General features: G+C 56.0%; 7 protein-coding genes across 7 annotated transcripts; 3 read left to right on the plus strand and 4 right to left on the minus strand.

Moving 5' to 3' along the window:
* Positions 1–1334: 1334 nt before the first annotated feature.
* N656DRAFT_791106 (HCP-like protein) lies at positions 1335–3708 on the plus strand (the record flags this gene model as incomplete). Its single annotated transcript, XM_064816939.1, has 2 exons — positions 1335–3393; positions 3461–3708. 2 exons carry the CDS (start codon positions 1335–1337, stop codon positions 3706–3708), a joined length of 2307 nt encoding a protein of 768 aa, XP_064668109.1.
* A 1355-nt stretch (positions 3709–5063) lies between these two features.
* N656DRAFT_791107 (uncharacterized protein) lies at positions 5064–6985 on the minus strand (the record flags this gene model as incomplete). Its single annotated transcript, XM_064816940.1, has 5 exons — positions 5064–6232; positions 6297–6368; positions 6428–6739; positions 6809–6834; positions 6897–6985. The coding sequence occupies 5 exons, from the start codon at positions 6983–6985 to the stop codon at positions 5064–5066; spliced, it is 1668 nt and encodes a 555-aa protein (XP_064668110.1).
* Positions 6986–8507: 1522 nt separating this feature from the next.
* On the plus strand, positions 8508–10193 carry N656DRAFT_781778 (HisG-domain-containing protein). The gene is made up of 4 exons (XM_064815641.1): positions 8508–8613; positions 8714–8748; positions 8839–9405; positions 9496–10193. Exons 1-4 carry the CDS (start codon positions 8597–8599, stop codon positions 9864–9866), a joined length of 990 nt encoding a protein of 329 aa, XP_064668111.1. The 5' UTR covers positions 8508–8596; the 3' UTR covers positions 9867–10193.
* Positions 10194–10894: 701 nt separating this feature from the next.
* N656DRAFT_791109 (uncharacterized protein) lies at positions 10895–13273 on the minus strand (the record flags this gene model as incomplete). The annotated part of the gene is made up of 2 exons (XM_064816941.1): positions 10895–11564; positions 11700–13273. 2 exons carry the CDS (start codon positions 13271–13273, stop codon positions 10895–10897), a joined length of 2244 nt encoding a protein of 747 aa, XP_064668112.1.
* A 3181-nt stretch (positions 13274–16454) lies between these two features.
* On the plus strand, positions 16455–18623 carry N656DRAFT_713753 (uncharacterized protein; the record flags this gene model as incomplete). Its single annotated transcript, XM_064811918.1, has 2 exons — positions 16455–17057; positions 17118–18623. 2 exons carry the CDS (start codon positions 16455–16457, stop codon positions 18621–18623), a joined length of 2109 nt encoding a protein of 702 aa, XP_064668113.1.
* A 1539-nt stretch (positions 18624–20162) lies between these two features.
* Positions 20163–22484, minus strand: N656DRAFT_713806 (uncharacterized protein; the record flags this gene model as incomplete). The annotated part of the gene is made up of 1 exon (XM_064811922.1): positions 20163–22484. One exon carries the CDS (start codon positions 22482–22484, stop codon positions 20163–20165), a length of 2322 nt encoding a protein of 773 aa, XP_064668114.1.
* An 80-nt stretch (positions 22485–22564) lies between these two features.
* Positions 22565–23621, minus strand: N656DRAFT_212259 (uncharacterized protein). The gene is made up of 2 exons (XM_064808909.1): positions 23245–23621; positions 22565–23173 (listed from the first exon to the last, which is right to left on the minus strand). Exons 1-2 carry the CDS (start codon positions 23481–23483, stop codon positions 22645–22647), a joined length of 768 nt encoding a protein of 255 aa, XP_064668115.1. The 5' UTR covers positions 23484–23621; the 3' UTR covers positions 22565–22644.
* Between the last annotated feature and the right edge of the window lie 1867 nt (positions 23622–25488).

Below are 25488 nucleotides of genomic sequence, written 5' to 3' on the forward strand. Positions count from 1 at the left end.
GACTATCCAACACGAGAATGTCGAGAAGCTACAGTAGCAGCTAGGTAGGCATCACCCCGCCTCCGACACCACCCTAAAGTTGGCCCACCCAAAGGGTTCTAATGAAAATTGCGGCAGATCGGGAATTTGAAGGGGCCGAAAGAGTACATACATACGAAGAGTCGACCTAAGACAAGCGAAGCACAAGCTACTTCGTACATACATTACGCAACTAAAGGTATCAATCCGAGGGACTTGCTCGCGGTAGCACAAGGAGCGACGGGAATCCTACGGTTGGTTGCTATTCATACTTGCTTCACATACGGGGGTACTGTGCCAGTTGCCGTGCGGTGCTTTGTCTTGAAGAGGGGAGCACGACCGTGTGCTCAGCTGTCTGTGTATTGTAAGCATGGTAAAGCCATACAACTGTACTGTACGTACATACAGTACTCAGATCATACGAATTGCTTTCCGCTTCCAGGCCATTTCCCTGATGCTTACTGGATCCAACAGTTACTGTCAACACTGATTACTGCAGCTTGATGCAGTGCAGTGAGTAAAGCGAACAGAGCCATCTTGCGCAGTCATTGTTAACCCGCTAACGCCGACTAAAGTACTCAGCCTCCGCTCCATGCGACTTGTGGTGGTTCCAACCTCGCGCGTTATTTTACTGACCTATGGCTAATGGCCCCCCGGCTTTGGGCTGCAGCAGGGTTTTCTGCTGCGCCCGTTAGCGTCCCTGGGCTTTACCGCAGAGGCACCCAAGGGGGGTTCTGGTACGGTAGGATTTGCGCCCTCTTCGCCGATCTCTCCCATTCCTTGAAGAACGTTGCCGCCTCCTCATCCCGTCATCTCAGACTGCGGAGAGTGTCACCAGACTTGATCCCCTCTCCACCAACCCGTTTCGAACTTACACTCGCTGGGGTTGCCGAGGCTGCCAACATTTCTTGTTTCTAATTCTTGTTTGGTTATCTCCCGTCTTTGATCTACGACCTACTTTCGCTGCAAACTTCTCTGTCGCTACCGCTCGTTTCTGTAATACCAAAAGCAAGCGAGTACCCGCCCGACTGCTGCTTCCTGCACAACAGCCATCTGTTTGGTTAAGGTTACAACGCTGTCCGGGTCGAGATCTCTGCAAGAGCGGCAAGATCGGCTTTGTTTCCCCCGATGCAAGCGCGGGTGGTGTTCGCGAGCCACAGTCGTTTCTCCAGCCCGGACTCTCTCGAATTCTAGGGCTTGACCTTCAAAGCCCAATATTCCGCTCTGCGCGGCGCTTCAGTTCGACACAGCCGGCGCTGGGAATTGGCGAAGCCTAACAAGACAAGCGGGCCACGCCGTCCCCCTAACCGCCCGCAATGGCGGCCGTTGGCACTCCGCCGTCATCCGCCTCGCCTTCGTCCGGTAGTCCCGCCCGTCGGAAGCCCGTTCCTCTGCATAATCTTTCGCCCATCGAGCGCTATGACTGGGGGGAAGCCGTGAAGCCGCTGCCCGGCGTTCCTCCATCCGAGGCCCCGAGGTTACGACAGTCGCCTGTGTCACCTGTCAAGGTCAATTTCCAGACAGAAGATTGGGCCCGCCCATCAACCGGGAACATCGAGACACACGTCCCGCACACGGGACCCGCCGCCGCCCCCGTCCTCGACCGTGCTCTGCCCAAAACCCCCGATGCCCCGACGCCTCCGCCGCACACCCCTCTACAGCAACCTGAGCACGGCAATGGGCAAAGCTGGGTACCCGATGCGTTGGGCTTACGGTCCGATTCGAATGGCACAGAAAAGCCTCAGTCATCGCCGGCGTTGAGCCCAGTGGATCAGACACAGGTTGTCAAACCCCTGAGTTCAAAGATCAGCGAGTTAAACATGGACAACGAGTTTAGAACGAAAGGGGCGAATCGCAATAGCGGGGACTCGGACACGACTGCGAGCACGACACAGCCGCGGACGTCGGCCAAATCCTCGGCCACGACGAGCGCCAGCTCCGTGTCGGGAATCCTAGACTGTTCCGACAACCAAGACAACTCGGCAGACGCATCGGCTGAGGGCTCGGTCATTGACGATGGCGCAGTGCAAACCGAACCAGTGCCCCAGCTTCAGTACCACCACTCGGCCTTCCTTCCAAGGCCGGCGAGCATGGCGGTGCAGCAAGACCCGAGGGCCCAATCAAATCCCAATCTGGTGGAAACGGCTGCTAGTATAAACCGCCATCTCACTCCCACAACCAACTATGTGAAACGGAACTCGTTCCCGCGGCCTCAGTCGGCCTACTCGGTGTATTCAGATTTTGGCGCGAGGGGGCGCTCGCCTGCCCTGTTAGGGGGTTCCCAGAACCGCGCTCCCTCTGCTCATTCTAGGAAATCCCCCGAGACACGGCCCTCGTCGTTCGCGGAGCTCCTCAATGTCCCATACCCGCAACCGGCTCCAGCGCCCATCACCTTCGACAACTCTCAACTGCGTTCCGCTGTGGGCAACAATGCGTCTCTACTTAGCGCCCAGAAAACGCTCGAGATGTATCGGCAAAACGTCAAAAAGACAAATGACTACCCCACTCTCTACTCCTTTGCCGTGTTCCTCATCGCTACGGCACAGGAGCAGGGCCTCGATTATCAGGACCCCAAGAGGAGCAAGAGCCCCAATACGAGGCAAGGTCAGGACGGCGCAGCTGGAGAGGCAGTCGCATCTTCCCCCTACGATTTGGTGCGGGAGGCGCGCGCTATTCTGCAGAAATTGTCTAATAGCGGCTATCCCTTTGCGCAGTACTACCTTGCCGACGGCTACGCCTCTGGCCTCTTCAGCAAGGGCAAGGAGGACTACAACCAGGCGTTTCCGCTGTTCGTTCTTGCCGCCAAGCACGGCCACGCCGAGTCCGGATACCGTACCGCGCTGTGCTACGAGTTCGGCTGGGGTTGTCGCAAGGACCCTGCCAAGGCCGTGCAATTCCTTCGCATGGCGGCTTCCAAGAGACACCCCGGCGCGATGACGAGGCTGGGAAAGGCCTGCCTGTCGGGCGACTTGGGCGAGAAACGGTACCGAGAGGGCATTAAGTGGCTCAAGCTGGCAACGGAAGCGGCTGACACCATCTACAATGCGGCTCCGTATGCCCTTGGGTGTCTGTACGAAACGGGATACGGCGACGACATCTTCCAGGACGAGAGCTACGCGGCCGAGTTGTTCACCCAGGCTGCCGACTTGGGACACCCCGAGGCCAACTTCAGGATGGGCGATGCCTACGAGCACGGCAAGCTCAACTGTCCGAGAGACCCGGCCTTGAGCGTACATTTCTACACTGGCGCTGCGGAGCGCGGCCACCCCGGGGCCATGATGGGGCTTTGTGCTTGGTACATGGTTGGAGCGGAGCCTGTGCTGGAAAAGGACGAGGAGGAGGCCTATGAGTGGGCGCGGAGGGCGGCCGAGCTGGGTAAGTTTATATATCTAGGAGTCCACAACTGTTCATGAAAATGTCGGACTGACCGCGCATCGTTTAGGCAACATCAAAGCGCAATACGCCGTCGGCTACTTCACCGAAATGGGCATCGGCTGCCGGCGCGACATACTTGAAGCTAATGTCTGGTATGTCAAGGCGGCCGATGCCGGCGATGAGCGGGCGAAACAGCGCCTTGCAGCCATCCGCGCGGCTGTCAGCGGGGGCACCCCGATGGAAGTTGCCCCGCCCCGAAATGCCAAGATCAAGAAGCACGGCGAGAAGGACGATAAGGAGTGTATAGTCATGTGAAGATATGGTTTTGTTTGCTTATCAATGCGCGACAGCAAGCTAGACGATGACATGAAAGTTGGACGGGATGGAAAAAGAGTGTGAGAGAGAGTGAGAGCGTTCCTCCGAGTACAAAGATGCCATCATGCTGGCGAAATCGACTGCTACTAAGACGGGCTCGAATGAAGATGGGATGGATGGGGTTAATGCAATAATACGAAATCATCACGAAGCGGCATCCAGGTCTCCGGGACTACATGAGCATATCTGCTCTTCAGGATGCCCTGGACGGCTTCTGATGGTCAGAACTTATATAATCTATGCTTTGTTTCTGGTTCTCTTGGTGGTTTTGACCTTTTTATGTCAGGGGTAGTTTAGCAGTTGGATATGTCATCTGCATCAGGGAAAACCGTGCCATTCATTCATGGGGGGAGGGGCGGTGGAGGGACGTCCCCCTGTGATCGAATCGAAGGGGGCATGTCAATCATAGCAGGGGTTAGAATCGAACGCAGAATCACTATTGCATGCAATCCGTCCCTGTCTTTTGGGCCTCAAGCGAGATACCCGGTTTCTCATCTCAACTTTCATGTGTCATGTTTGTCCTAGTGGCGGTTGACGGCGGGCAAAGTGTTTCTTCTGAAAACTTTCCAGTCCAGTTCATGTTCTCCCTCGTCTTTGGCTTCTCCGGCAGTTTCAGTTTTCTCTTAACCATCCCTTTGGAAATCAGATACATGCCGCACTCAGCTGTGCTGGCTCAGAGTGGGTGGTTACACATTGAAGAAGGCTGCGGGAGGTTGGTTAAGAAGGGGTAAGAAAGGAGGAAAGAATCCCGGTTATACAAACGTGCTCTCCAGCTCTCTCTCTCTCTTTTCACGAGGCTCCTCTGCCCCTTTTGTCAGCCCGGGAAGAAGCAAGAAGATGGGCGTACATAGTTGGCGAGTAATAGTACGGGGTTTCACATCCATGTTGGAAGGTCTTTTTGTTCGTTGGACTCTGCCGGCTTGGTAGATAAGGTAATTGGTAAATGATGTTACTCTGGTGGTGGGTGGATGGAGGTTTCTAGTCATCAACTGTGGTTTGATACAAGAGAATTTCTAAGAGGTGTATGTACAAGAAGACATTGCCAGATAGTTCAAGAACCCTCCCTTCCCCCAAAAGACTGCAAGACAACATGCAATGCAAAACGTCAGCCACAGCTTCCTTTAACTCCGTGAAGCACTCAAACGCCACGCTTTAATACCTGAACCTGAAACTCGAGTAGCACCCACCCTTCTATGCCTGTACCCAGCCGTTCACCCCTTCACTCTATCCATTCGTTACACGCTGACCAGCCACCTCCCCTCCAAACCCCGAGTCAGGTTTGTAGCCAAGTTGGGTCATATAAATCTCAGCTTCCTGGTGTACCAAGCCGCCAGCAGCGAGCACAGCGCCCCAAGAAACATGGACACGGCGATGGCATTGGGCCCGTCGGGGTCGGCGTGTTCGCTTGGGTGGGCCTCGGTGGCCAGCTCGGGACTCTTGCCTGGTTCCAGCACGGCAAACACGACACCGCTCATCAGGGTGCTGAGAAACTGGGGAATCGTGATGTAGATATTGAGAATGCCAAAGTAGATGCCGCTCAGCTCGCCGGTGGAGCTGCTGGTGGGGGCAGCGGCGGCCCCAGCCTCCAAGTTGCCGTGATCAAGCCTCAGGACGTCGCGCATCTCAATGTTTGAGCCAGTCGACAGACGGCGGTAAGGTACGGTGCTCGCGCCACCGCCGCCAGGGAGGCCGGGCTCGGAGGAGCCGCCGCTCATCTTGTTAACCTCGATACCGAGAAAGGTGACGGGGGCCCACGAGGCAACGCTCCATGGGATACCGCACATGGCGACGATGGCGGTGGCGAAGCGAAAGGACGTAGCGAAAGGGGTGAGAAACATGGCGCATGCGAACAGGAGATTGCTGAAGACCCATGCAGAGAGGAGGTCGGGCTTGACTTTGTTGAAGGCCTCGATGAACGGGGCGAGGCTGGCGGGAGGCCGGTGCGTGTAGCTTTCGTCCTCCGGGGAGCGGATCAGAGGTGGGAGGATCCAGGCGCTGAGGAAACCGACGGTGGAGTAGACGGTCAATGCCATGCTTCCGATGCGGCCCATGTCGCCGAGAGCGTCCTGAGACTGCCTGGCGTCTGCAGAGACATCGTAACGAAAGTACGTTTCCCCTACCCATGTGCTGCTGTAGATGATGAATGGAAACCAGCCGATCCAGGCCCAAAAGACCGCGTTACAAATGCCGCGCACACGGGGAGGGAGAGTCAAGAGGGTTGACCAGATCTGGCGAACTACCTTGAAGCGGCCCTGGGTCCGGCGTGGGTCGTGGCGCACCGAGACAAGGATGCGCTCTGAGACGGCCCAGCAGGTGATGGCCGAGGTGAGTAGCATTCCCAGGGCGGCGATGATGGTAAGCTGCTTGAACTGGCTATCTCCAAGTCTAGGCCCAAAGAGCTGGACCAGATCAACGGCTCCCATGACGTACCCGATGATATGCCCGAGCGAGTTCATGCGGCTTACTGCACAGAGGTGTCAGGTGTTTGACGAAGCAGACGATGGGGGGAAAGGGAGATCAGGGCTTACGCCACGCAGCGCCGGTTTGCTGTTTTTGCAACGGCAGGGTATCTACAACCAGGCTCCTTGAACAGGACATGACTGTAGGGTTCGTTGTTAGCCCGCACGCGCGACCTCCATGTCCAACTGTTGGTTCTAACCTGCATTGATGGAGAAATCGACGGTATACAGCGACAGGACAGCGAGCATGATGGTCAACGCCCTGACGGTGTGAGGATCCGAGATAAAGGAAGCGACAATCTCCTTAGTGAAGCCCAACGTCACAAGGCTGGCTGCAACAATGACAGACCCGATGGCAATGATGGGCCTTCGCCTCCCCCACTTGGATGTCGACTCGTCGGCTATGACGCCTATTATCGGCTGGACAATCAGGCCGGATATGGGGCCTGCGACCCAGACCATGGAGGTTTGACCCTTGCTAAGCCCTAGCGACAGCAGGTACGGCGTGCAATCTGCAGGATATATTCGTGTTAGTATCGCGGCGGCTATGGGCAAGAGAATGCCTATAGGGGTGGTCATACAGGTCATCTCTACGCCCCAGGTGAAGCTGCAGTCAAATCATTAGCAATGGGCCCTCCTCACAGGGATGCTGTACGTGTGTCGACTAACGTGATGCCGATACATACGCATGTCAAGAGGATCATGCGCACCGTCTCAGTGCTCCCCTTGACCTTGGGTTGGCCACTCCATGTTGACATGGTCTCGGATTCGTCGTCGCCGTCAAAGACGCCGTTTTCGCTATGCCGCTCGTCTGAACGGCAGCCCCCCGGCCCGCTGTCTTGGGAAGCTGTCTCTTCCTCGTTCTCGTCCCAAGTTCCGGATGTCCCTTGGTCGCAACGCTGTGTCGATCGGACCTGTGTCCCTTGTTCGCGTTCCTCGTCCGGCGCTTCAGCATCCGAGACTAGTCTAGTAGAGTGCGAGCCTGATTCGAAAGCCGAGCGGTCTGCTAAAGGTATTGCGTCAGCGAATTCATCACCATATCTGATATCGGCGTCGTCTGCCGACTCTGTGGTTGGCATCTCTCCCATGACGGGCCAGTCGGTCAAACTGAGGAACAGGGCAGTAACTGATTTCCTTACCACCACTAGCAAATGGAAATGCCTGATGATGAACAGCACACGGACACAGAGAGCGTACTTAGTGGAACGGAAGGAGGCAGATTCCTGGTGTTGCAAAGTGATTTCGGCGTTCCGATTCTGTGCGACAGGAGGCTTTCCGATTAATATCTGGTATCCGTATCCCGAGGGAGATATGATTACTAGGACGCCAGGTAAGTCGAAGTAACGATCCAAGTTGTATTGTACTTTGAAGCGAGTGTGTGCGCCTGCGACAGGCAAGAACGGTTGACCAGCTTAGAAGAATTCGAGAACGGGCGGTTTGTTGGCCTCGATACGAAGGATCGTATCGACGTCGTGGTGCCAAGCGCCGGCCCCTGGCCCCCAGGCAGGCTACGAACTGTTCCTGGGGCGCTTCTGCGACAGCACTGACAGGTCCCCGAAAAGGGGCATGGTGACGTACCCCGATTCGTACTCCGTAATACTAGGTCTGCTGTTGGTCCCTGAGATACGGTATCTTACGGCAGGCTTCAGTGCGCAAGGTTACACGCAGACTGTAACTCAGTGCGACGAAGAATGCCAAGCATATTTACTTCTTAGGCTGCGATGCCAACTCTCAAGGTACGCTGATCTCACGATCCATCTTCTAAGCAGCCGTGTCTTGGCCATTGCTCCTCGTTCGGCCGAGCACGCAAAGCAGCCATGAATGCAATCTAACATCCTGCACAGGTTGGGTAGCCTGATTGATAAATTGAGATGACAGATGCATGGAACTAGGAGCTACGTAGAGATATTAAGGGTACCCGTCCTCCCGTCTGTCGTAAGGTCCGGGTTGACGACACCTTCGCTAGCGTGGGCCTGCCGCTCCCGTTCCTGACCCCACTACAATATGATTTACAACCCCACCATGCCGAACGAGGGGCACCAGTCACGGCACTCCGATCTAGGAACGTGGATCGAAAAAACAGCCTGCAAGTGACTCAAGACGACGTTGAGAGTAGCAGCTCTACATACATACTACAAGTTGTATCATCTACTCCCCGCTTCAAGCAACGGCTGTCCTACCACACGGCAAAAGAAGCAATTAGGTATGTTCCGGCAACTCATATACCCCGCCGTCGCCGTGTCTGCTCCTCTGAGGCTGGATCTTCTTCTTACAGTTTACACTTACTAACATCCACACCAGCTTCTTGCGCATGCATATACTTATCTCTAGCTGACTGGATATTGCTGTTGTGGCCCCGTTAGCCGGTCATGGATCTAGTAAACCAGTTAGTATCACCCTTTCCTGCCCCCTGCTGCCCCTTATTGTCACGGCACAAGAGAATCACAAGCCCAACGAGAACTAGACAAGCTGATCTGCTTCCAAAGCCTAGAAGGCCGCTTGCTCTTCGCAGTCCCCAAGAGTGTGTTTCCCGTTACGATACCCACTGCCAAATCTTCCCACCTTCAGAGCGCACCCCGTGCTGACCCCCTTGCCGTCGCACCATAAAAAGAGGGCCGCCTTTCCCAAGCAAGCTTGAACCTCCTCGAAGGAGCCGACATCCAATTCAAGCGCGAAAACCGCCTTGACATAGCGCTAGTCAAGAACCTCCCCATTGCCCTCATCTTCCTCCCTGCGGCCGATATCCCCACCTTTGTTGGCGAGGGCCGCGTGGATCTGGGTATAACGGGCTATGACCAAGTGCAGGAGCACGATGCCGGCGTCCGGGCCGTCGCCCACGCGCGCCGCCTGAGCAACGCGGGGGAACGAGATGGAAGCACCAAGCCCCAAGGCTGCGACACAGTCATGGAGCTCGGCTTCGGCTACTGCCGCCTGCAGGTCCAGGTCCCCGCCAACGGGCCCTACACCGAGGGCAAGGACCTGATCGGCAAGAACATTGCCACGAGCTTTGTCCACCTCACCCAGGAGTACTTTGCTCGCCTGGAGCTGGAGCAGCAGGGTGTGACCGACACGACCCAGCTGGCTGGGAGGAAGCTCCGCACCAAGATCATCGAGCTCGGCGGGAGCGTTGAGGCGGCGTGCGCCTTGGGGGTGGCCGACGGCATTGTTGATCTTGTTGGTTAGTCGAGCTCTTGCTCCTCCTTTCCTCCCACCCCGCTTACTCTCAAACTCCCCTATGTATTAACCTGCCCTTGTCTTCCAACCCCAGAATCCGGGGAGACCATGAAGGCGGCCGGTCTCAAGGCAATCGACATGGTGCTCGAGACGTCGGCGCTGCTGATCAAGTCCAAGGCGCCCAGCAACCCGGAGCTGGTCGAGCTCATTGCCAACCGCATCCGCGGCGTCATCACGGCGCAAAAGTACGTGCTCTGCCAGTACAACGTGCCCCGGACCAAGCTGCACGACGCGACCAAGATCACCCCGGGCAAGCGCGCCGCCACCGTGACGACGCTCGACGAGGAGGGTTGGGTCGCCGTCAGCGCCATGGTTGAGAAGAAGAACATTGCCGTCGTTATGGACGAGCTCGTCAAGGTTGGCGCCACCGACGTCCTGGTGTTGGATATCCACAATACTAGGTAGTGACTAGTCAGGGCAATGGTCCCCGCCGAGTAAAAAGAGAAATTACGTTTGGCATCCACTAGAGTGTCCTTCGAATATCTTGTCGCGATCCTGGTCTTGCTGGGAAATTGGCGGACTCGCATCAAGCAATATCTATTCCGTTCAGCTTGCTCCTGAGAACACTCAACAAGTGTGGTGAGATGGCTGCCATACGATGGAGTCGGATCGACAAGCATAAACTCAGACACAAACAGGCATACAAACTTTAGTTATTGCTCCCCAATAACAACAACACCATGTTCCGGGACAACTAACGCCATTACCCAAGAGGATAGTCAGCGAATCAAGGGTATTGAGGTATACAATTTCGATTAACTATCCAGCTATCTAAGGTAGCTAGCTAACTAGCAAGCCATCTCCTCCCCGCTCCCCCCTTTCCCCCTTTCTCTTTCTCGTCATGACAGAAACAGAAGAACAGCCGCCGCAAAGCATGGTCCAATCAAGGTACAGTAACATACAGCACGCCACCCAACAGCATAGCATAGCGTAGCATAGGATAGCAGAGGAGGATAGAAGAACGCCTTCATCAACACTCCACCCCAGTTGGATTGTCGCCCTCCCTTCCTAAACGCCATCCGGCACACCTTAAGGGGGGAAAGAAAAAAAGGCAGAAAGCCACACCGGAAGGTCAGAACGACACACAGTAAATGAATGGGCAAGGAAAGATCCGTGGGTAGTGTGATGCAAGTCGACGAAGGGAGACAGTTTGCAGCATCCCCCAATCAGTCAATCTCGTCGGTGAATCAGACCCTCCGGCTCATTCCTTCATCTCTCAGATATCCTCCCCTTCACTCATCTTTCATGTATCTTCTCTTCACTCGCGTATCCTCCTTCGCCCACAGGTAGTAAAGCTCAGAGCCAGAGACTGATTCAGATAAAAGGGAAAGAGAACGGGAGAAATGGAACAGAGGCTAAGTAAGTACATACGAAAGTACAACTCCTGACATCACAACAGAGAAAGCGAACCCGCGCCGCCACCTAACTCCGCATCAGTAAATCGGCCTCGCCTCTTCCCACTTGCGGTGCTGCACCACCTTCCTCTCCCTCTCCAACCCACCACCCGACACTTCCTTCTTCTCCACCGGCTGTGCGTGTGTCGAGGTCCAGGCATTGAGGTCCGGCCCCCACGAGACGCGCGGAGTCTTGCGCCGCCTCGCACCAGCGCCGCCCTCGCTCTCTCCCACGCCGCCGAGTCGAGTGGGTCCTATCCACTCCCAGGCTCTGCCGACCTCGCCGTTGCGGCCCTCGCGCTGGCCAGTGCGGACGTTGCTGTTCTGCTCGACGACGGCGCGCACGCGCTGCCAGAGGCGCTCGCGGTCGGCGAGGCTGTGCATGGACCGGAGGACGTCGTCGCGGAGGTTGGGCAGGAACAGGAACGCGTCGTCGTCGCCACCCTCAAAGGCGAGTTCCTTCTGGTTGGCCAGGCGGTCGAGGACCTCGTCCACCAGACCCGGCACCTGCGCCGCCAGAACGCGGTTGGTCATGTAGCGCCGGCGGCCATAGAGGATGGAGAGCAGCGAGAGCATCAGGCCCCCAATGCTGAGTCGATGTCGAGCCACTCCGAGCTTGACCGACCGCCGGAGCGCGCAGGGGTACGAAAGGCGAGCGAGAGAGGTTGACGATAGCTTGGTGTTTGGAAAGGCGGGGGTACCGGCGGCTCTACAGGTCCGGCGACGCGTCTGGTTAGTCCAGAGTGGTCAGATACCGTTGTGTATGACTACACGCCCGGAAAGGTATGGGAAAGGGGTAGAAAAGCCCCCTGCGCATAGGGATAGAGAAGAGATTGCTACGTACTCGGAAGCTGGAGGTTCCTCCACCTGGACTTCGATTTCATCCTTTGCTTTGACCTCTCCAATGGCGGCAACCCAAAGCTCATCAAACTCTTCGGCGGGCATTCTCTTGCTCCGCTTCTGACTGAGAATCTGTTTCAATTCCTGCTCCTCGATGGCAGGGCTGTCTAGCGGCTGGCCTTCGGGTCCTACCGGCTCACCGCACTCATATTTGGCGCGCCGGTCGCGCAGCTCCTCCACGGCCCTGTTTGCGACAGCCTGGACACGGCGGACCTTCTCTCCGTCAGGTTCGCAGGTAGGCGGGAGAGGAACAAGGCCGCCGAGGGACAGCGGGTGAGGCTTCAAGATGAAGTCGGGTTCACAGCGAGCCGTGAAATCTTCGTAGCAGTATGCATGGGAAGGGCAAGGCTCGCATTGCGGCTCGAGCAAAGTGCTGGCCCAATCCGGAACCTGGATGTTCTGGATATCGAGCTTCGAAGCAATCTCAGAAGCCCATTCTGGGAGCTGAATGCTTTGTGGAACGAGCTGCGTGGCTTCCCGTCCAAGCCCACAGTATCCAACGGCAATCTTCTCCTGCCTGTACCATGCCGCGTAGGCGACGAAGAGAGTGGTGATAAGAACCCAGATGGGCGTTGAGAAGCCTGACCTGCGTTTGGGAGCGGGGCCTCTGCGGGCGACCGCCAACTCGGGGTTGGTCCTCTCCTCCTGGTTGAGCGCGAGTTGCTCTTCGGGTGTAAACTCCTCATCAGGCTCGAGCTCGGAGATTTGCGTCTTAGTCGTATGGCTGATGGGAATCTCAAGACTCCGAGACATGCTACAGGGCGCCTGCGCATCGCCAAACACGACGCCATCCGTCCGTCGACGGGCGGTGGATGGTGTGTGTTTTAGTAGCGACTCGGTGCCAGTCGTCTTCCGGCGGTTGGTGGGCGTCTTGACAGCGGAAAGGGAAAGGGGCGAATTGGCCCCGCTTTGGAAGGGATTCTCATCGCTGAAAACACCTTCAGTCTCTGGGGTACGCTTGAAGAATTCGTCCTCGACCGGCTCCAGTTTGGGTGCCGGTGTCACTCGGCGAACAGACCTCACAGACCGAGGCGGCTCAGGCTCGGGCGCCGTGTCTGTGTCGGAAGCTGTCGGAATTTGGGCACTCGCAGACCGCGATTGCCTCTTGCGAGGGCTTTCCCGAAGGGGGGCCAGGGGAGCGGCGGGGATGTGGTCTGTCTCTTCAGGCTCTCGCTTCACCCGAGTCGCTTTCCGGGGCGATCGGGATCGCCGCGCGGAAGAAGGGGGTGGCATCGCTACGTCCTGCTCGTTGGTGAAGTCTGTGCTTGCAGTGCTTTGCGAATCGGCATCCACAATTCCTCTGCTTGTCCGCGTCGCGCGTGCCCGCTTTGAGAGTAGCTTCTTCGACTGTGGCACCACATGCTCATTGAAGAGCTCAATTAGCTGTGGCTTCTTGGCTTGGGACGGATATGGGACGTCGTGGGTGACAAGTATGGACCGTAGGCGGGGCACGGTCAACGACCACGGGTCGAAATCGGCCTGCAGGTAGTCGACACTTTCCGAGTCGTAGTCGGACATGGTGTTGGCGGGCCGGCCGTGGCCAGGCAGGGGAAGATGATGATGTTATAGGGGCAGTCAGGGTGCTAGTCGCGCAAGCGCATATGGCAGCTCAAGGCAGGTCAATCCGCCGACCGATCGCCTTTGGTCTGCAATCCAATTTAGATGGAGCGAGCGATGTCGCTCTCGTCACTGATAAGTTGAGGAGTGTGAACGGTGAAGAAGTGGCAAGGGGATAGTACAAAATTGTTCGAAAATGTTTGATGCAGTGTGCAGAAGTGGGCAAGCGCAGCTTGACAAAACATTGGGATGACGAAAGCGGAGTCTGGCCCGTTGTTGGTGGCAACAGAGTGAGCTTCTTCTTGCAAACAACACTTCTTGTCCGCCACATGTGGCGCAGTAAGTAAACTTATCACGTGAGTGTCAATGTTAGTAATATTGACGTTAGTCAACAGAACAAGCAAAAAGAATCGTAATCATAAAGGCACTCTTTGGCCATACCTAACAACATGCTACTGGTCCATGTAGTCCGCTGCAGTTCGGTTTTAATAAGATTTGGGATCACTACAATCTCATCGACCATCGCCTCAAGCTCACTTCTCCCTCGACATGCGTTCAATCTCGGCCTCTGCAGCTGCCGCAGCGACGGTGATATCGTATAGGTCCTACGCCGTATCCTCCTCACCGGCCCTCTCCTGCATGTCTTCTTGTCCGTTCCGACTCTTGGCATAGCCGGGCTCGCCGGCGGGCGGCGGTTGCGCATGTGACCGTTGTTCTATTGTCCGAGCCGCTGTTGTCTTTTCTTCTGACTTGGATGGCTGCGGCCAACGAGGAGTGTGATTTTTCTCTTGGCCCTCATTGACATGGGCATTGACAACCTCTGCCTCGGCAGCTGCCGCGGCGATCGTTACGTCGTACAGGTCCTTCGCCTCGGCGTCATTGCTCCCCCTCGTGGGGGCCGAATTAGTATTCCGAGACATCATGGATGGCGGTGCCGGGTGCCGACTGGTAGGCCTTGGTGGACGTGATATTCGGCCGAATTATGAAGACGATTGGGTTTGTAGCCGGCCAAGTTGCTCAGGAATAGTTAACGAGCTGCATTGAACCAAGATTTCCACCAAAACGATTTCGGGACGTCTGCTTTCACTAATAATGCCTACTTCAGCGGCGTAAGGCACAGCTGGAGGGCTCCGCCGAGACCTGCAAGCGATGGATATTTGCCACCCATGACAAGGAGTCTCAGGAGTTCGTAGTATTACTTTCTATGGCCTGCCCTCCTTGGTCTCGAAACTCACAACAAAGAACGGCATGGGACAGAGAATCAATCCTTCCCTGATAGCCTTGCCGGCCATGCAATCTTGACCTTTCCAAGACGCCGGTATTTCAATTTGAAACCGGGGAGACAGCCACACACTGTCACGAGCTGCGATATGCAAGACGGTTGTTTGGGGGAAGCAAGCCACCTCCGGAGCAGGGTGCGCCACCTGCTACCGATCGAGCGTCCTCGGTCGGCAAAACGAGATGGCACTTTACCACATTCTTAAAGGCGCCATGCACACAAGCCGCCTAGACAGAGCACTTCTACCTATGTAAGATTGTAAGCCGCCTTGACTGCATGTGTGATATGCTGCCTCGTAAGATCAAAAATCTCCTTACCGAGCGTCTTTTAGGACCCCATGCCGACGCCACCCTTATGTCCCCAAGGCATCGAGATCCCCCATGATTCTAAAATTCCTTCAGAATACCTTCGTACTGCCTCGGTCCAAATCAGTCAAAATTGAATGTGGCCCCGCAGAGCGCCTCTCCCCCCACCTTAAAGCCACTCCGAGCGGTCGCCGTGGGGTTCGGGGTCCCGCGAATGACGAGTCCGGAGTATGAACCGAGCCATTGAACACAAGTGGACCCGTCCAGGTTGCTAGCGGACCGTCATTTTTCACCTTTGCGTAGGTGTGTTCGTGTCACAGAGATTGCCTCCTTCCACCGGCATCCGACGCCCCTCTCTGTTGCACGGAGGTAACGGTCGTGCTGTCCGGTGAGACGAATCTCGTCCCGATGCTTTGGAACCGTCCCTTGGCCTGTGCTCTTGAACGACTGCGATGTCGTCAATTATCCGTCGCTCCCCCTTTGGTACGTACGTATTGTGCCTGACGCAAGACTGAAGCTCCCGGTGATTATGATAGCAGCAGGGCCAATGGTAATACGGTGGGCCTCGAAGCACTAGCGTATGTAGAAGGTCGCTTCCAGATTGCATATCTTTCCGGCCCACCGAATGGATGGAAGCTACCTTATTAGACCCATCGAATGCAAACCTCAGGAACCGGGTGGATCGCTGGTGTTTTGAGTTTTGCTTGCCGCCAAGAGCTCCCGACACCTCGGCTGGCCAATTCCAGCCTGCTTCTTCTCATGAGCGGACGCCCGCACCTTGAGAAATTCGCACTCGGAGCGACGAGGGGACCTGATGTAACCATTACCGGGCATCCTTAGGTAAAACGCCCGGGGCCTGGACCGTCAATTGAGGAAACGGCCTGCCGGAACAAGCTAATGTGAAGGGCCTGCTGTGGCTCTGCGGGACGAAGGAAGCGGGCACCTTTCCCACCTGAAAATCCTATAGCCTTATGTAATGGGCAGCAGATCCAGACGTGGGGTAGCAGTCTGTATTTGCGCATTGGCCACAGCCGGCCGTGGTTGCCTTTTGAATCCTCTGCTCCCCCACCATCGCCCGCCCTCAGGGGGTTGCGACTCTGATCTTGGAAAGCCTGTTTGATGAACCTTTGGTTCGTCATCAGTCACACACTCCTAGCGAGACGCATCTCTTTGTAGAGACAACGGCGTCCTATCTCACACTTTCCAGCGCTCTCGCAGCGCTCTGTGCAGCCGTGGTGCGACCCGGATCAGAGCGATTCGAGTCCCATCTCGGACTGGAATTGCGCTGACATTGGATTTTGTTCCTTCCGGTCCCGCATCCGACCGATCGAACGACTCCGCCGCGACTGTACAGTACATACAATACAGTGCTCCCCGAATTCGCGATATCGGCTAAACCTTGCAAAACCCCGCGAGCGCACTCGAAATCTTCAATTTGGTGTTTGACTTGGTGCCCTCCAGACCTTGTCCTCGCCATTTTTCTTCGTCCCAGATCCAATCTGTGTCGTTTGGGCCGGCGGTTTGGGCCCCGCGGTCACACTCCATGTCCAGCAGTAGTATGGACTCAGCAGCATGGGCGGTCCCGAACCATTCGGTGCACGCAGCTACCGAGGATGACTTCCAGCAATTCCTCGACATGAACACCATGGCGAACCTGGCCGAGGGCATGAACTACACCTTCCAGGATTTCCAGTCCTCCTCTGGTACCCATACCCAGTTGATGCAATCGCATCCTCGGGAGCAGCTGGATATTCCTATGAGTGGCACCGATGCGCCAATGCTTCTTGCGCCAGCCGTTTCCACCATGCAGCATCAGATGCCAGCCCTGACAAGCACCGCGCCTTACCACCAAACCATACCTTCGACTATGATGCCGCCTCCCACTCCGAGCGAAGCCATTGTCGACAGCATCGATGCCCAGATCCAGTTTCTCCAGCAGCAAAAGCTGCAGCATCAGCAGAGGCAGATGGAAGAACAGCAGGCTGCTTTCTTTGCCCGCCAACAGAGCCGCATGGTCCCCCCGACCCCTCAGAGCTTGGAGATCCAGCCCGGGAACAACCACTACTATAACCAACCCGGCGCTGCCGACCAGCAGCAGCAGCAACAGCAGCAGCAGCAGGCAATCGACTATCGATATCCGAGGCTAAAGGATCAGTCTGATGTCGGTTGACGCCCCCACACCGTCTTTGATTGGAGTTGAGTTTGCTGATCATCTTATCAGATGTCGTTTACGCCATTGGTGTCACCGGCTGTTACACCCTTGGACACTCATTTCTCGGTCGATTCCCAGTTTGCTGTGCCAGGCGCTTACTTCAGCCCTCTGACTTCACCCGCCCTGCATGCGCAGAATGACCCCCTCGCCGTCTTTGAGCAGCGCCACGGTCCTGTAACCACAAGCTCGCCTGTGGATATGGACTTAGACTCAACCGTAACCGCAAATGCAGGTCAAATCTCGACGACAACGACGGGGGATCTAGCCAAGAAGATGCGCAAGACTGCCGCCAAAGGACGGTCCAAATCGTCCAGCATTAAGCAATCGCCAATCGCGAAGCCGTTACGAAGGAAGACTGCGACAACACCGAACCTAAATGCCCAGGTACTGAGCGGTCTGATTGAGAACGCCGAACAGGGTCAGGATGGCGGCCAGCAGCTACCCACGCCCATGATGCAGGCGTCATCCTCTTCCACGACAGTAGCCACCGATTCAGAAGATGGTTCAGTATCTCCTGAGGCCCTGAACGACGTTGTCGCTCCTGTTGAGATGCCCCCACCTCCTATTCCCAAGCCACGCTCAGCAAGACCTTCTCCTTACATCGCCCCCCAGGGCAGCGGGGCGGCCAGTAGTATTCAGCCTCCCAGGCCAGGAATGGCGTCTCCCGCTACACCCGCGTCATTAATGAAGCTAAGCTCTCCTAGCGCCCGCAGCGCGGGCCCGGGCGCCACAGCTGGTAGCCAGGAGGCACTTGACACCGAACACATTGAGGTGTTTGAACTGCCCGAGTCAGCAAACTTCTCTCAACCGAATGCTCCGTCCACCAGCTGTCCCACGCCAACGCAGTCATCTCAGGACGGTGGCCCTTCCAAGACACCAGGTCTCGCACCGCTCCCTTCACCTTCGCTCACCAAGCCGCCAACGGCCCCGTCTGCAACGCAAAGTCCGCAGCTTTTGGCTGGAACCGGGCTGGGCACAAGAAAGACCCCACAGCTACTTCCCAGAGGGAGTAAGAAACGAGGAAGTGTCAGCTCGATCCCGGTATCTCCGGCCCTAAGACCCAAAATATCGCCCAGCATCAAGCCCCTGCTGCCCGGCGGGCCTGACGTCGAAGAGGCAGCGTCACATCTCCTGGCGACAAAATCCAACTACCAGCGCATTCTCGAGGGCAACACAGTCCCTGGGGTTTCGTATCCGAGCGAGCTCTCGACCAATCTGACATCGAAACGAACGTCGCACAAGATTGCCGAGCAGGGCCGTCGAAACCGCATCAACTCGGCTCTGCAAGAGATTGCGACGCTGCTTCCACGGCCGCCCAAGGACAGCGAGGGCGAAGGCAGCGATAATAAGAAAGAAAAAGCTGGGAGTGTGCCCAACAGCAAGGCGAGCACCGTCGAAATGGCCATCGAATACATCAAGCAGCTGCAGCAGGAGGTTGCGGCCGCCAATAAGCGCGCCGAGGAGGCCGAGAAAAAGCTCGAGCAGAAGAAGGCGGCGGCCGCCGCAGCTGAGTGACAAATTACGTTCTGATGGGGCGCCTCGATGCGCCTGGGGTGGGGGTGAGGCGGATTCATCACTTGGTTATTCTGCGCGTCCGAAGAAAGGCTTGGCTAATGGCATGGCCGACATTTGCAATGGTTTTGGTTATTGTTCTCATACTTGGAAAGAGGAAGAGGCCGTCTAAGAGAGGCGTCACGGAGTGTTTCTTTCTTGGGCGGGGTTATAAGGAGGCCGGAGGCTATCTGGCTACCTATACCTAGGCGCGACGCAGTGCTGGTGGTGGTGGTGTGAGGTAAGGTAAGGTACACTATTTGTCTGTCCATCTATTTATATACGGCATGTGTGACCCATCTGTCAACACTGGGACTGGGAGAAAAAAAGTAGGGCGATGGAGGGTGGCAGGTTTTTAGGGGTGGGATGGGAGCCGGCTGGGATGGCTCTCCTCTGGAGGCACATAAGGTGGAATCGGTTGGATTATGTGTGGAGTGTGATATATACGCGCATGGTTGTTGGAAATACCCCAGAGAAGACGGATGGATTATATAATGCTATAATCCAGCAGCATGGACTGTACGAAGTAATGGCTGGTTTATATGAGACACCGACCCGAGCTTCAGGGCCGTCGTAAGTCCTATGTCTCTGCTTTAGTCCATGTGTATATTCCCAATTTCGCAGGTCCTTCTCGTCGACAGGCAGGATTCGATAAAATCCACACGTGTGGTGTAGCGTAACAGGGGACCGGATCGGCGGATCCCAGCCCCAAGGCACATCGAGAGCGAGACAATATCCTCTATCACAGCAGCATTGAACCGAGCCACTGGAACCACACATTTCATAATGATTTTGGTTGGGTATTTCAGTAAACTACCATCTACAGTCCCAGGCCGACACGAGAGCTGACAAGCAGAGACGGATTATGTCTCGGCAGGATCTAGATACAAACAACAGCGCAGTTGTCTCAGGTACTTTCCCCCCTAGGCGCTTCCCCAGCCCTCTCTCCCTTTTCCGCCCAACTCGTGATGCGTTCAATAGCATGTCTGCGTTGTTGTTGCGCATGTGGCCTGCTCCACAACACATACGTACATACATGCCAGGCGAATTACCGCGGTATGTGCGGGACATAAATAGAAAAAGAGACAATAGATGAAGGAACAGTGTAAGAAACTCCCAGAGTTACATGGTATCCAACAAGGCAGATGAAAAAAAGTTCAGAAGAGAAATGATGTTGGTGTTGATATCTGTGGTCGGTTGACAGTAGTAGAGAGGGAGAGCCAGCTTGCGTGGCAACGATGTCGATGCCAGGGCAAGATGAATGCAAAGCAAAATTGTGACCGAACCCGGGTCGCCATGCAATGCTGGTTTTTTTCGCGATGATGCCAGTGCCAAACGAAGGACAAACCAGCGCCGAGATGTACTTGTGTACATGTATGTATCAAACAAGAAGTGAAGCATCGGCTTGATTTTGATATATGAATAGCACCCTCGAGCGAGGGAAAATGGAAATGGGCCGGTGGAAACGCAGCATTAGAGTGAGTTATTGAGGCCTTCGCACGCTCATGAGCCACCCCCCAGGTTGAGCCAGCTCATGTCGTCGCGGACCGGCGGTTGAGGTTCCCCTGGCGGCCGGGGCGGCGGGTTCAACGAGCGACTCGGGTTTTGCGAGGCAGGTGTGAGATGGGTTGAGTAGATACTTGTGTAGCCATTGAGAGCCCGGTCTGCGCCCCAGGGCTGGTTTGCTGCCGTGGGGTCCCATGCGTCGTGGACTGACTCGGGGATACCGCTGGAATATGCCGACGCGGAGCCTTCGCTTACCGCACTTATCGGGCGCTGCGTTTCGATTTGGCCCCGCATCCCCTCCTTCAGCTTCTCGTTGTACACGGCGATGGTCGGGCTGTACGAAGTGACGCGGCTAAGGGACAGCCGAGGCTCAAAGGACTGCAAGGGCGGGACAGTTGCGCTGTCCTGCGTGATGCGGTGCGGGTTGCTGTAGTGCGAACTCGCGTCCGAGCCTAGCAGCGTCGTTGGCCGAGAATTGTTCGTCACGCTGTTGGTGCCGTTGCCGTTGCCATTACTGTTTCGATTCCCGCTCCCGAATCCCAAGAGATTCAATGCTGAGCCGCCAGACCAGTACCTGTTCCATCCGGAGCTGCGACGCGTGCTGTCCGGAACATTGTCGCCCGCCGTTACATTTCGTGGTCTTGGCTCCGCCGTGGTACGTCCGAAGGCGACGGCTTTCTCATCTTGAGTCGGCGGCTGACTGACTTGGGGAATCGGCTTGCTGATGCTGCTCTTGAAGGCCTTAAGGATGCTGTCGGATGAGTCGCGCCTGCTTTCGTTGCTCCCCTTGCGGCTGAGAGCGGGTGGCACCGACTTCTCCCGGCCTGCGCGACCCATCAAAATCGCCATTGACGAAAAGGAGCTTTGCGAGCCCTGAGGCTGGTGCCCGCGGAACACGCCAGGAGGCCCCTGGGGAAGAGTAAGACTGTCTTTGGCAAAGCCAATTCCGTCCTTCTCACTCGAGGATACGCCGCTGGCCCTCCTTATGTGGCCAGCCTCCATGTGAGCCTGTCGCTTCCGCCGTCTCTGGATGCAAAGGTAGACAATAGCAAGGAGGATGGCCAGCCCAAAGAAGCCGCCCAGGACGGCACCTAGAATCGTGTTGACGTCCGGTCCAGAATTGCCCGAGATTGCTGGGGCGGCGGTTGGTGATGGTGTTTCGGTGACTGCTACCGCGTTACTAGCGCTAACGGATGCAGATGTGAATGTGGCACTTGATATTGATGATGAGGTTGATGATGCCGTCGTCGTTGTCGAGACTGCCGAGGATGTCGATGAGGTGTCCACTGAGAGGATTCTAGCTTGTCCCAGCATCGACTCTGCATCCTCCCAGCTGTTTTGTTTGGGATTGAACATGCATAGCACATCCTCATCGTTCCCGCCTGCAATGACAACCGTACCGTCGGGGGCCTGGGCGAGAGCATAGTTACTCCTGGCCGTCGTTGGGGCTAGGGTAGAGTTGTAGGCCGGCCAGTTGTTAAGCGTCAAGGGCTCAGACTGCCTCTTCTCCATGGCCCCAGACCCAACCTCCCTTCTCCTCACCATCCGCCTGCGCACTGGCGCTGCATTCGGGACTGGCACCCCCGGGCCGCTGTACAAAACTGTTCGCTGAACCTTGTTGGGCGACTCTGTCGGATCAAAAGTAAAGAGAGTCTTTGACCCATCGTCGCCCGTCATCAGCACGCCCTGAATTGCCGATGCATCCTTCGGCAGCGGCGCTACGAGGGACGTCCCAGAGTCCACCCACTTCTTTTCTACGCTAAAAAGAAAAACCTGCTTGTTTTCGGCGCTTCCCCCGATCAGGACCGCCTCGCTAGTAGACCAGGGCAGCAGAAGCGGCTTCGTTAATGGCAGAGGGGAAGTATCCCAGGAGCGAATTTCGTATGGCGCCGACGCACCAATCGTGAACGTCTGGGATGACGGCGAATTCGAACCATCCTGGTTGCCGGCATAAATAAGAATCGAATTTGTGCTGTTGAGATAAACGGCGCTGTGTCCCAGTCTCTGCTGCGTCACAGGCTGAGACAATGGTATCGTTTCCCACTGTCCCGTCGCATATGTGTATTTTTGCAGGCCTTGATAACCGGCAGGGCCTCCTGTCCCGCCGACAATGAAGAGGGCCGACGTCTCGGGAGTACCTGTTGTTGAACCCACGCAAACAGCGCCTGTAACCTTTTCGCCCTGCGGTAATTCCTCCCACTCGGCCCCCGGCTCTAACCGCAACGACTGGAATGCATCGGCCGAGTATGTGTATAGCGTGTTGTTGAAGACGACTGAACAGACGTTGTTCAACGCCGTCTTTGGTTGAGGAAGAGGCATGGTCGCCGCCTTCTCGCTAATCACGAGCTCAGCAACTCAGGCAGACGTTTCCTCCAACAACAGAGAGGGTCGGTCCTCGATAGTAACGTCCTAATTAGAAAGTCATGTCGACTCTGGCGTGAAAAGGATTCCAGGTGGTCGAGCGAGTCGTCTTTCCCTTTCAGTGGACAGCGTCCAAACGCAAGAAAACCGTGATGGAAAGATCAACTGGGACTATCTCGAAACATGCCGGGTTTAGAGATAGGCCTCGGGTAAGAAGAGCGAAATGACGCAGATGTGTTTGATTCGAACTCTTGCAAGTACCCTGGGACAAGCGGTGCCGGGTTTGGCAGACAACCCTCAAGAGAAGAGAAACAGACAAATGCGGATCTAGCTTGAGGGCCGGCCCTGGTTGACGGAGAAAAAAAGGTGATCGACAGAACGAATTCTGGGTCGTTGACAGGAAGGAAACAGACGGAACACAAGCGGTCGATCGTGACGGGGAACAGCAAAGGTTTCCTCTGGACCTGGAGGTTTCGCGTCGCAGAATGGCGAAGGGGGGGAACAGAAGGTGCTGTGGAATGCTATGCACAGAGCGTCTCCTGCGTACCCCTGGCACTGCCGGCCCACGCCGTGTCAGGTCCGGGGCTGTGTGGGCAGCAAAGCTGCAGCGGCAAGACGATGGTGGAATGGTGGAATGATGAGGCGTTCTTCAGCTGATTGCTTAGAGTTGTTGGCAAACTGCAAAATCGTGCCGGACGAGTTTCTCAATTGCCCTTACAAAGTGATTTCCGACTTCTTGCACAAAGGCACACTCACATGCGGAAACACGAAAAAACCTGGCGCCAGGGGAGAAACAGCACTGCAAGAGGGGGAAACGGCAACCGAGGGGAGACGGCGGAGAGCGACCGAGAGAGAACATCGGGTGACCGTCAAACAGACCACCGCTAAGGTTACGCACGAGAACCTGGAAGGGGAAACGAACCTTACAGGCCTGTCAGGCCTGGGGTTGAGGCGCATGGGAACCAGGGGCTTGGTCGAATCAGGAACGCCAATGGGGTCAAGCAGGGACCAGCCTGCCACGCTCAGTTGTAGCCCCGTTATGCGAGTTACCTCCCAGCCCCATCCTACTGCAGTACTTGATCGAGGTAGCGGCAGGTGTCATGGGACATTGGGGGCTTTTGAGCAGGAGGAGGGCTTGGAAAAGGGGCACTGGAGGCACAGGACAGACAGAACCGACGAGAGATTGGACAAGCCGAGGCGGTTTTCGTTTCGCTGTCCGTCGGCCGTATCACGCTACGATACGATACTAACGGTGGCTCCAATCACATAAAGCTCGATATGAGCGCGTCGGTGGCATCTTGGCAAATTGTCGCGATCCAAGTTAGCACAGCAGTGACAGCATCACTCGACGACCTCTGGTGTAAGTGCGTACATACCTGGTATGTCGGTACGTCGGTACTATCGCGGGAAAATTGCTTGTCAAACTCAGCAAAGGTGACACTTGAAGGATTTTTTCCGAGAGAAACGATGCGACGGCGCTGGCACATTTGCGACTGTTTGCAAGAGTGACAGCGAACATGGGCTCGCACTTTCTCTGAAACGCTGGAATCTGGAAAGTGCCCGGGGATGCTAACCAGAAATGGGAGGAACGTGTGCCTTTGCCCCGCCAAGACACGAAGGCCCACGGTGGCTGCGAAACGAACAGGACCCCTAAGGTACTTCGTACGGTACGGTGGATACAGGACAACCGCGTCCGGAAATGCTGTAATTAACGTCAAGGCCCTCGGACCGTAGAACTGGATTCGGCTCGATTTGCAAGTTTGCCTCCATCTCGCATGTCGACGGCGACATCCGTGTGCAATTGCGCCGCTGGTTTCTTGATGGCCAGTCCTTCTCTATGTGATTATTCTGTCCCCTCCATATGCTACATTCATAACAAAGGCCGACACTACCTAACGTTTCCTGGAGTCACTTCGCTACAGAATTGAAGTCAAGTTGGCCACACCGTTTTATACTGTAAAAGTAAGGTATTGTTAGCCGCCCAGTGAGCACTGAACTTGAAGTGACCCAGCTATTCGGCCTTGATCAATGATCAAGGCACGGTGATCTGCGCCGTGACAATGTGCATAGGACACGGAATGACAGGCAATTATCGGATTGAGGTACATATCACCCTTAGTTACACTACATGCTCATGCTCAACCCGCGGTTCTACAGCTCAGTCTGTCGCCCACGTATTGCAGGTATATATGTCCTGCCTAGACATCGCATCCCATTGCAGAGGATCACAGAACCATTACTACAAGTCAGCACGCCTTCTCCCTTGCATGGAAGCGACTCGTGAGAAGGCACCTGGCAGGCTGACCAACAGTCATCGCACCACACCAAAACCAGGTCTTACGTTAGTGGGACGACACCATAGCCCGGCACATGGATCGTACAGTACCTTAGCCTCCGCGATCTCCGGCTGCAAGCCTAATGTACGGAGGTGAGATGGAAAACGCACCTCAACTTTAAAGTCGGGGCAAGTTACACAGTACTCCTGACCACGGTGAGATCTGATGGAAAAGCGTGCCCGCCAATGGTGCCCGCTACGCGCCGGGCACAAATTAAGGAAAGTCGCAAAATTCCGGCGCCAGTCACCAATCGTGGAGGCAGCAAGCAAGCAACTGGCGAAAAATGGGCCATTACAAAATGACGACGTGCCCATTCCAACTTTGTGTGATATCCATGTGTGTGTCCCTTCGGCGGGAATACAATGCAAGATCGCATTGGGGCCTCATGCGGGGAGCCCGGCAGCCAGCGGCCGATTTGCGCGGGAGGGAAGGGAGGGAACCGCCCGCCGCCTGCACACCGTCCTAGGGCCACTCACAAATCATAATCGATTGGTTTGTGTGATGCCATCGGTCCCCCCTTTTACTGCGAGCCTATGTAAGCGCCCGCTGCCGGTGGCCCTCCGCAATGGTCTGGCGCATCGCAATCGCATGGGTCAGCGATCTGGCGGCCTACCTTTGAGCGGCTC

This window comes from Canariomyces notabilis, assembly GCF_033297395.1.
Source record: "Canariomyces notabilis strain CBS 508.74 unplaced genomic scaffold N656scaffold_19, whole genome shotgun sequence".
In the NCBI taxonomy this organism is placed as follows: Eukaryota; Fungi; Ascomycota; class Sordariomycetes; order Sordariales; family Chaetomiaceae; genus Canariomyces; species Canariomyces notabilis.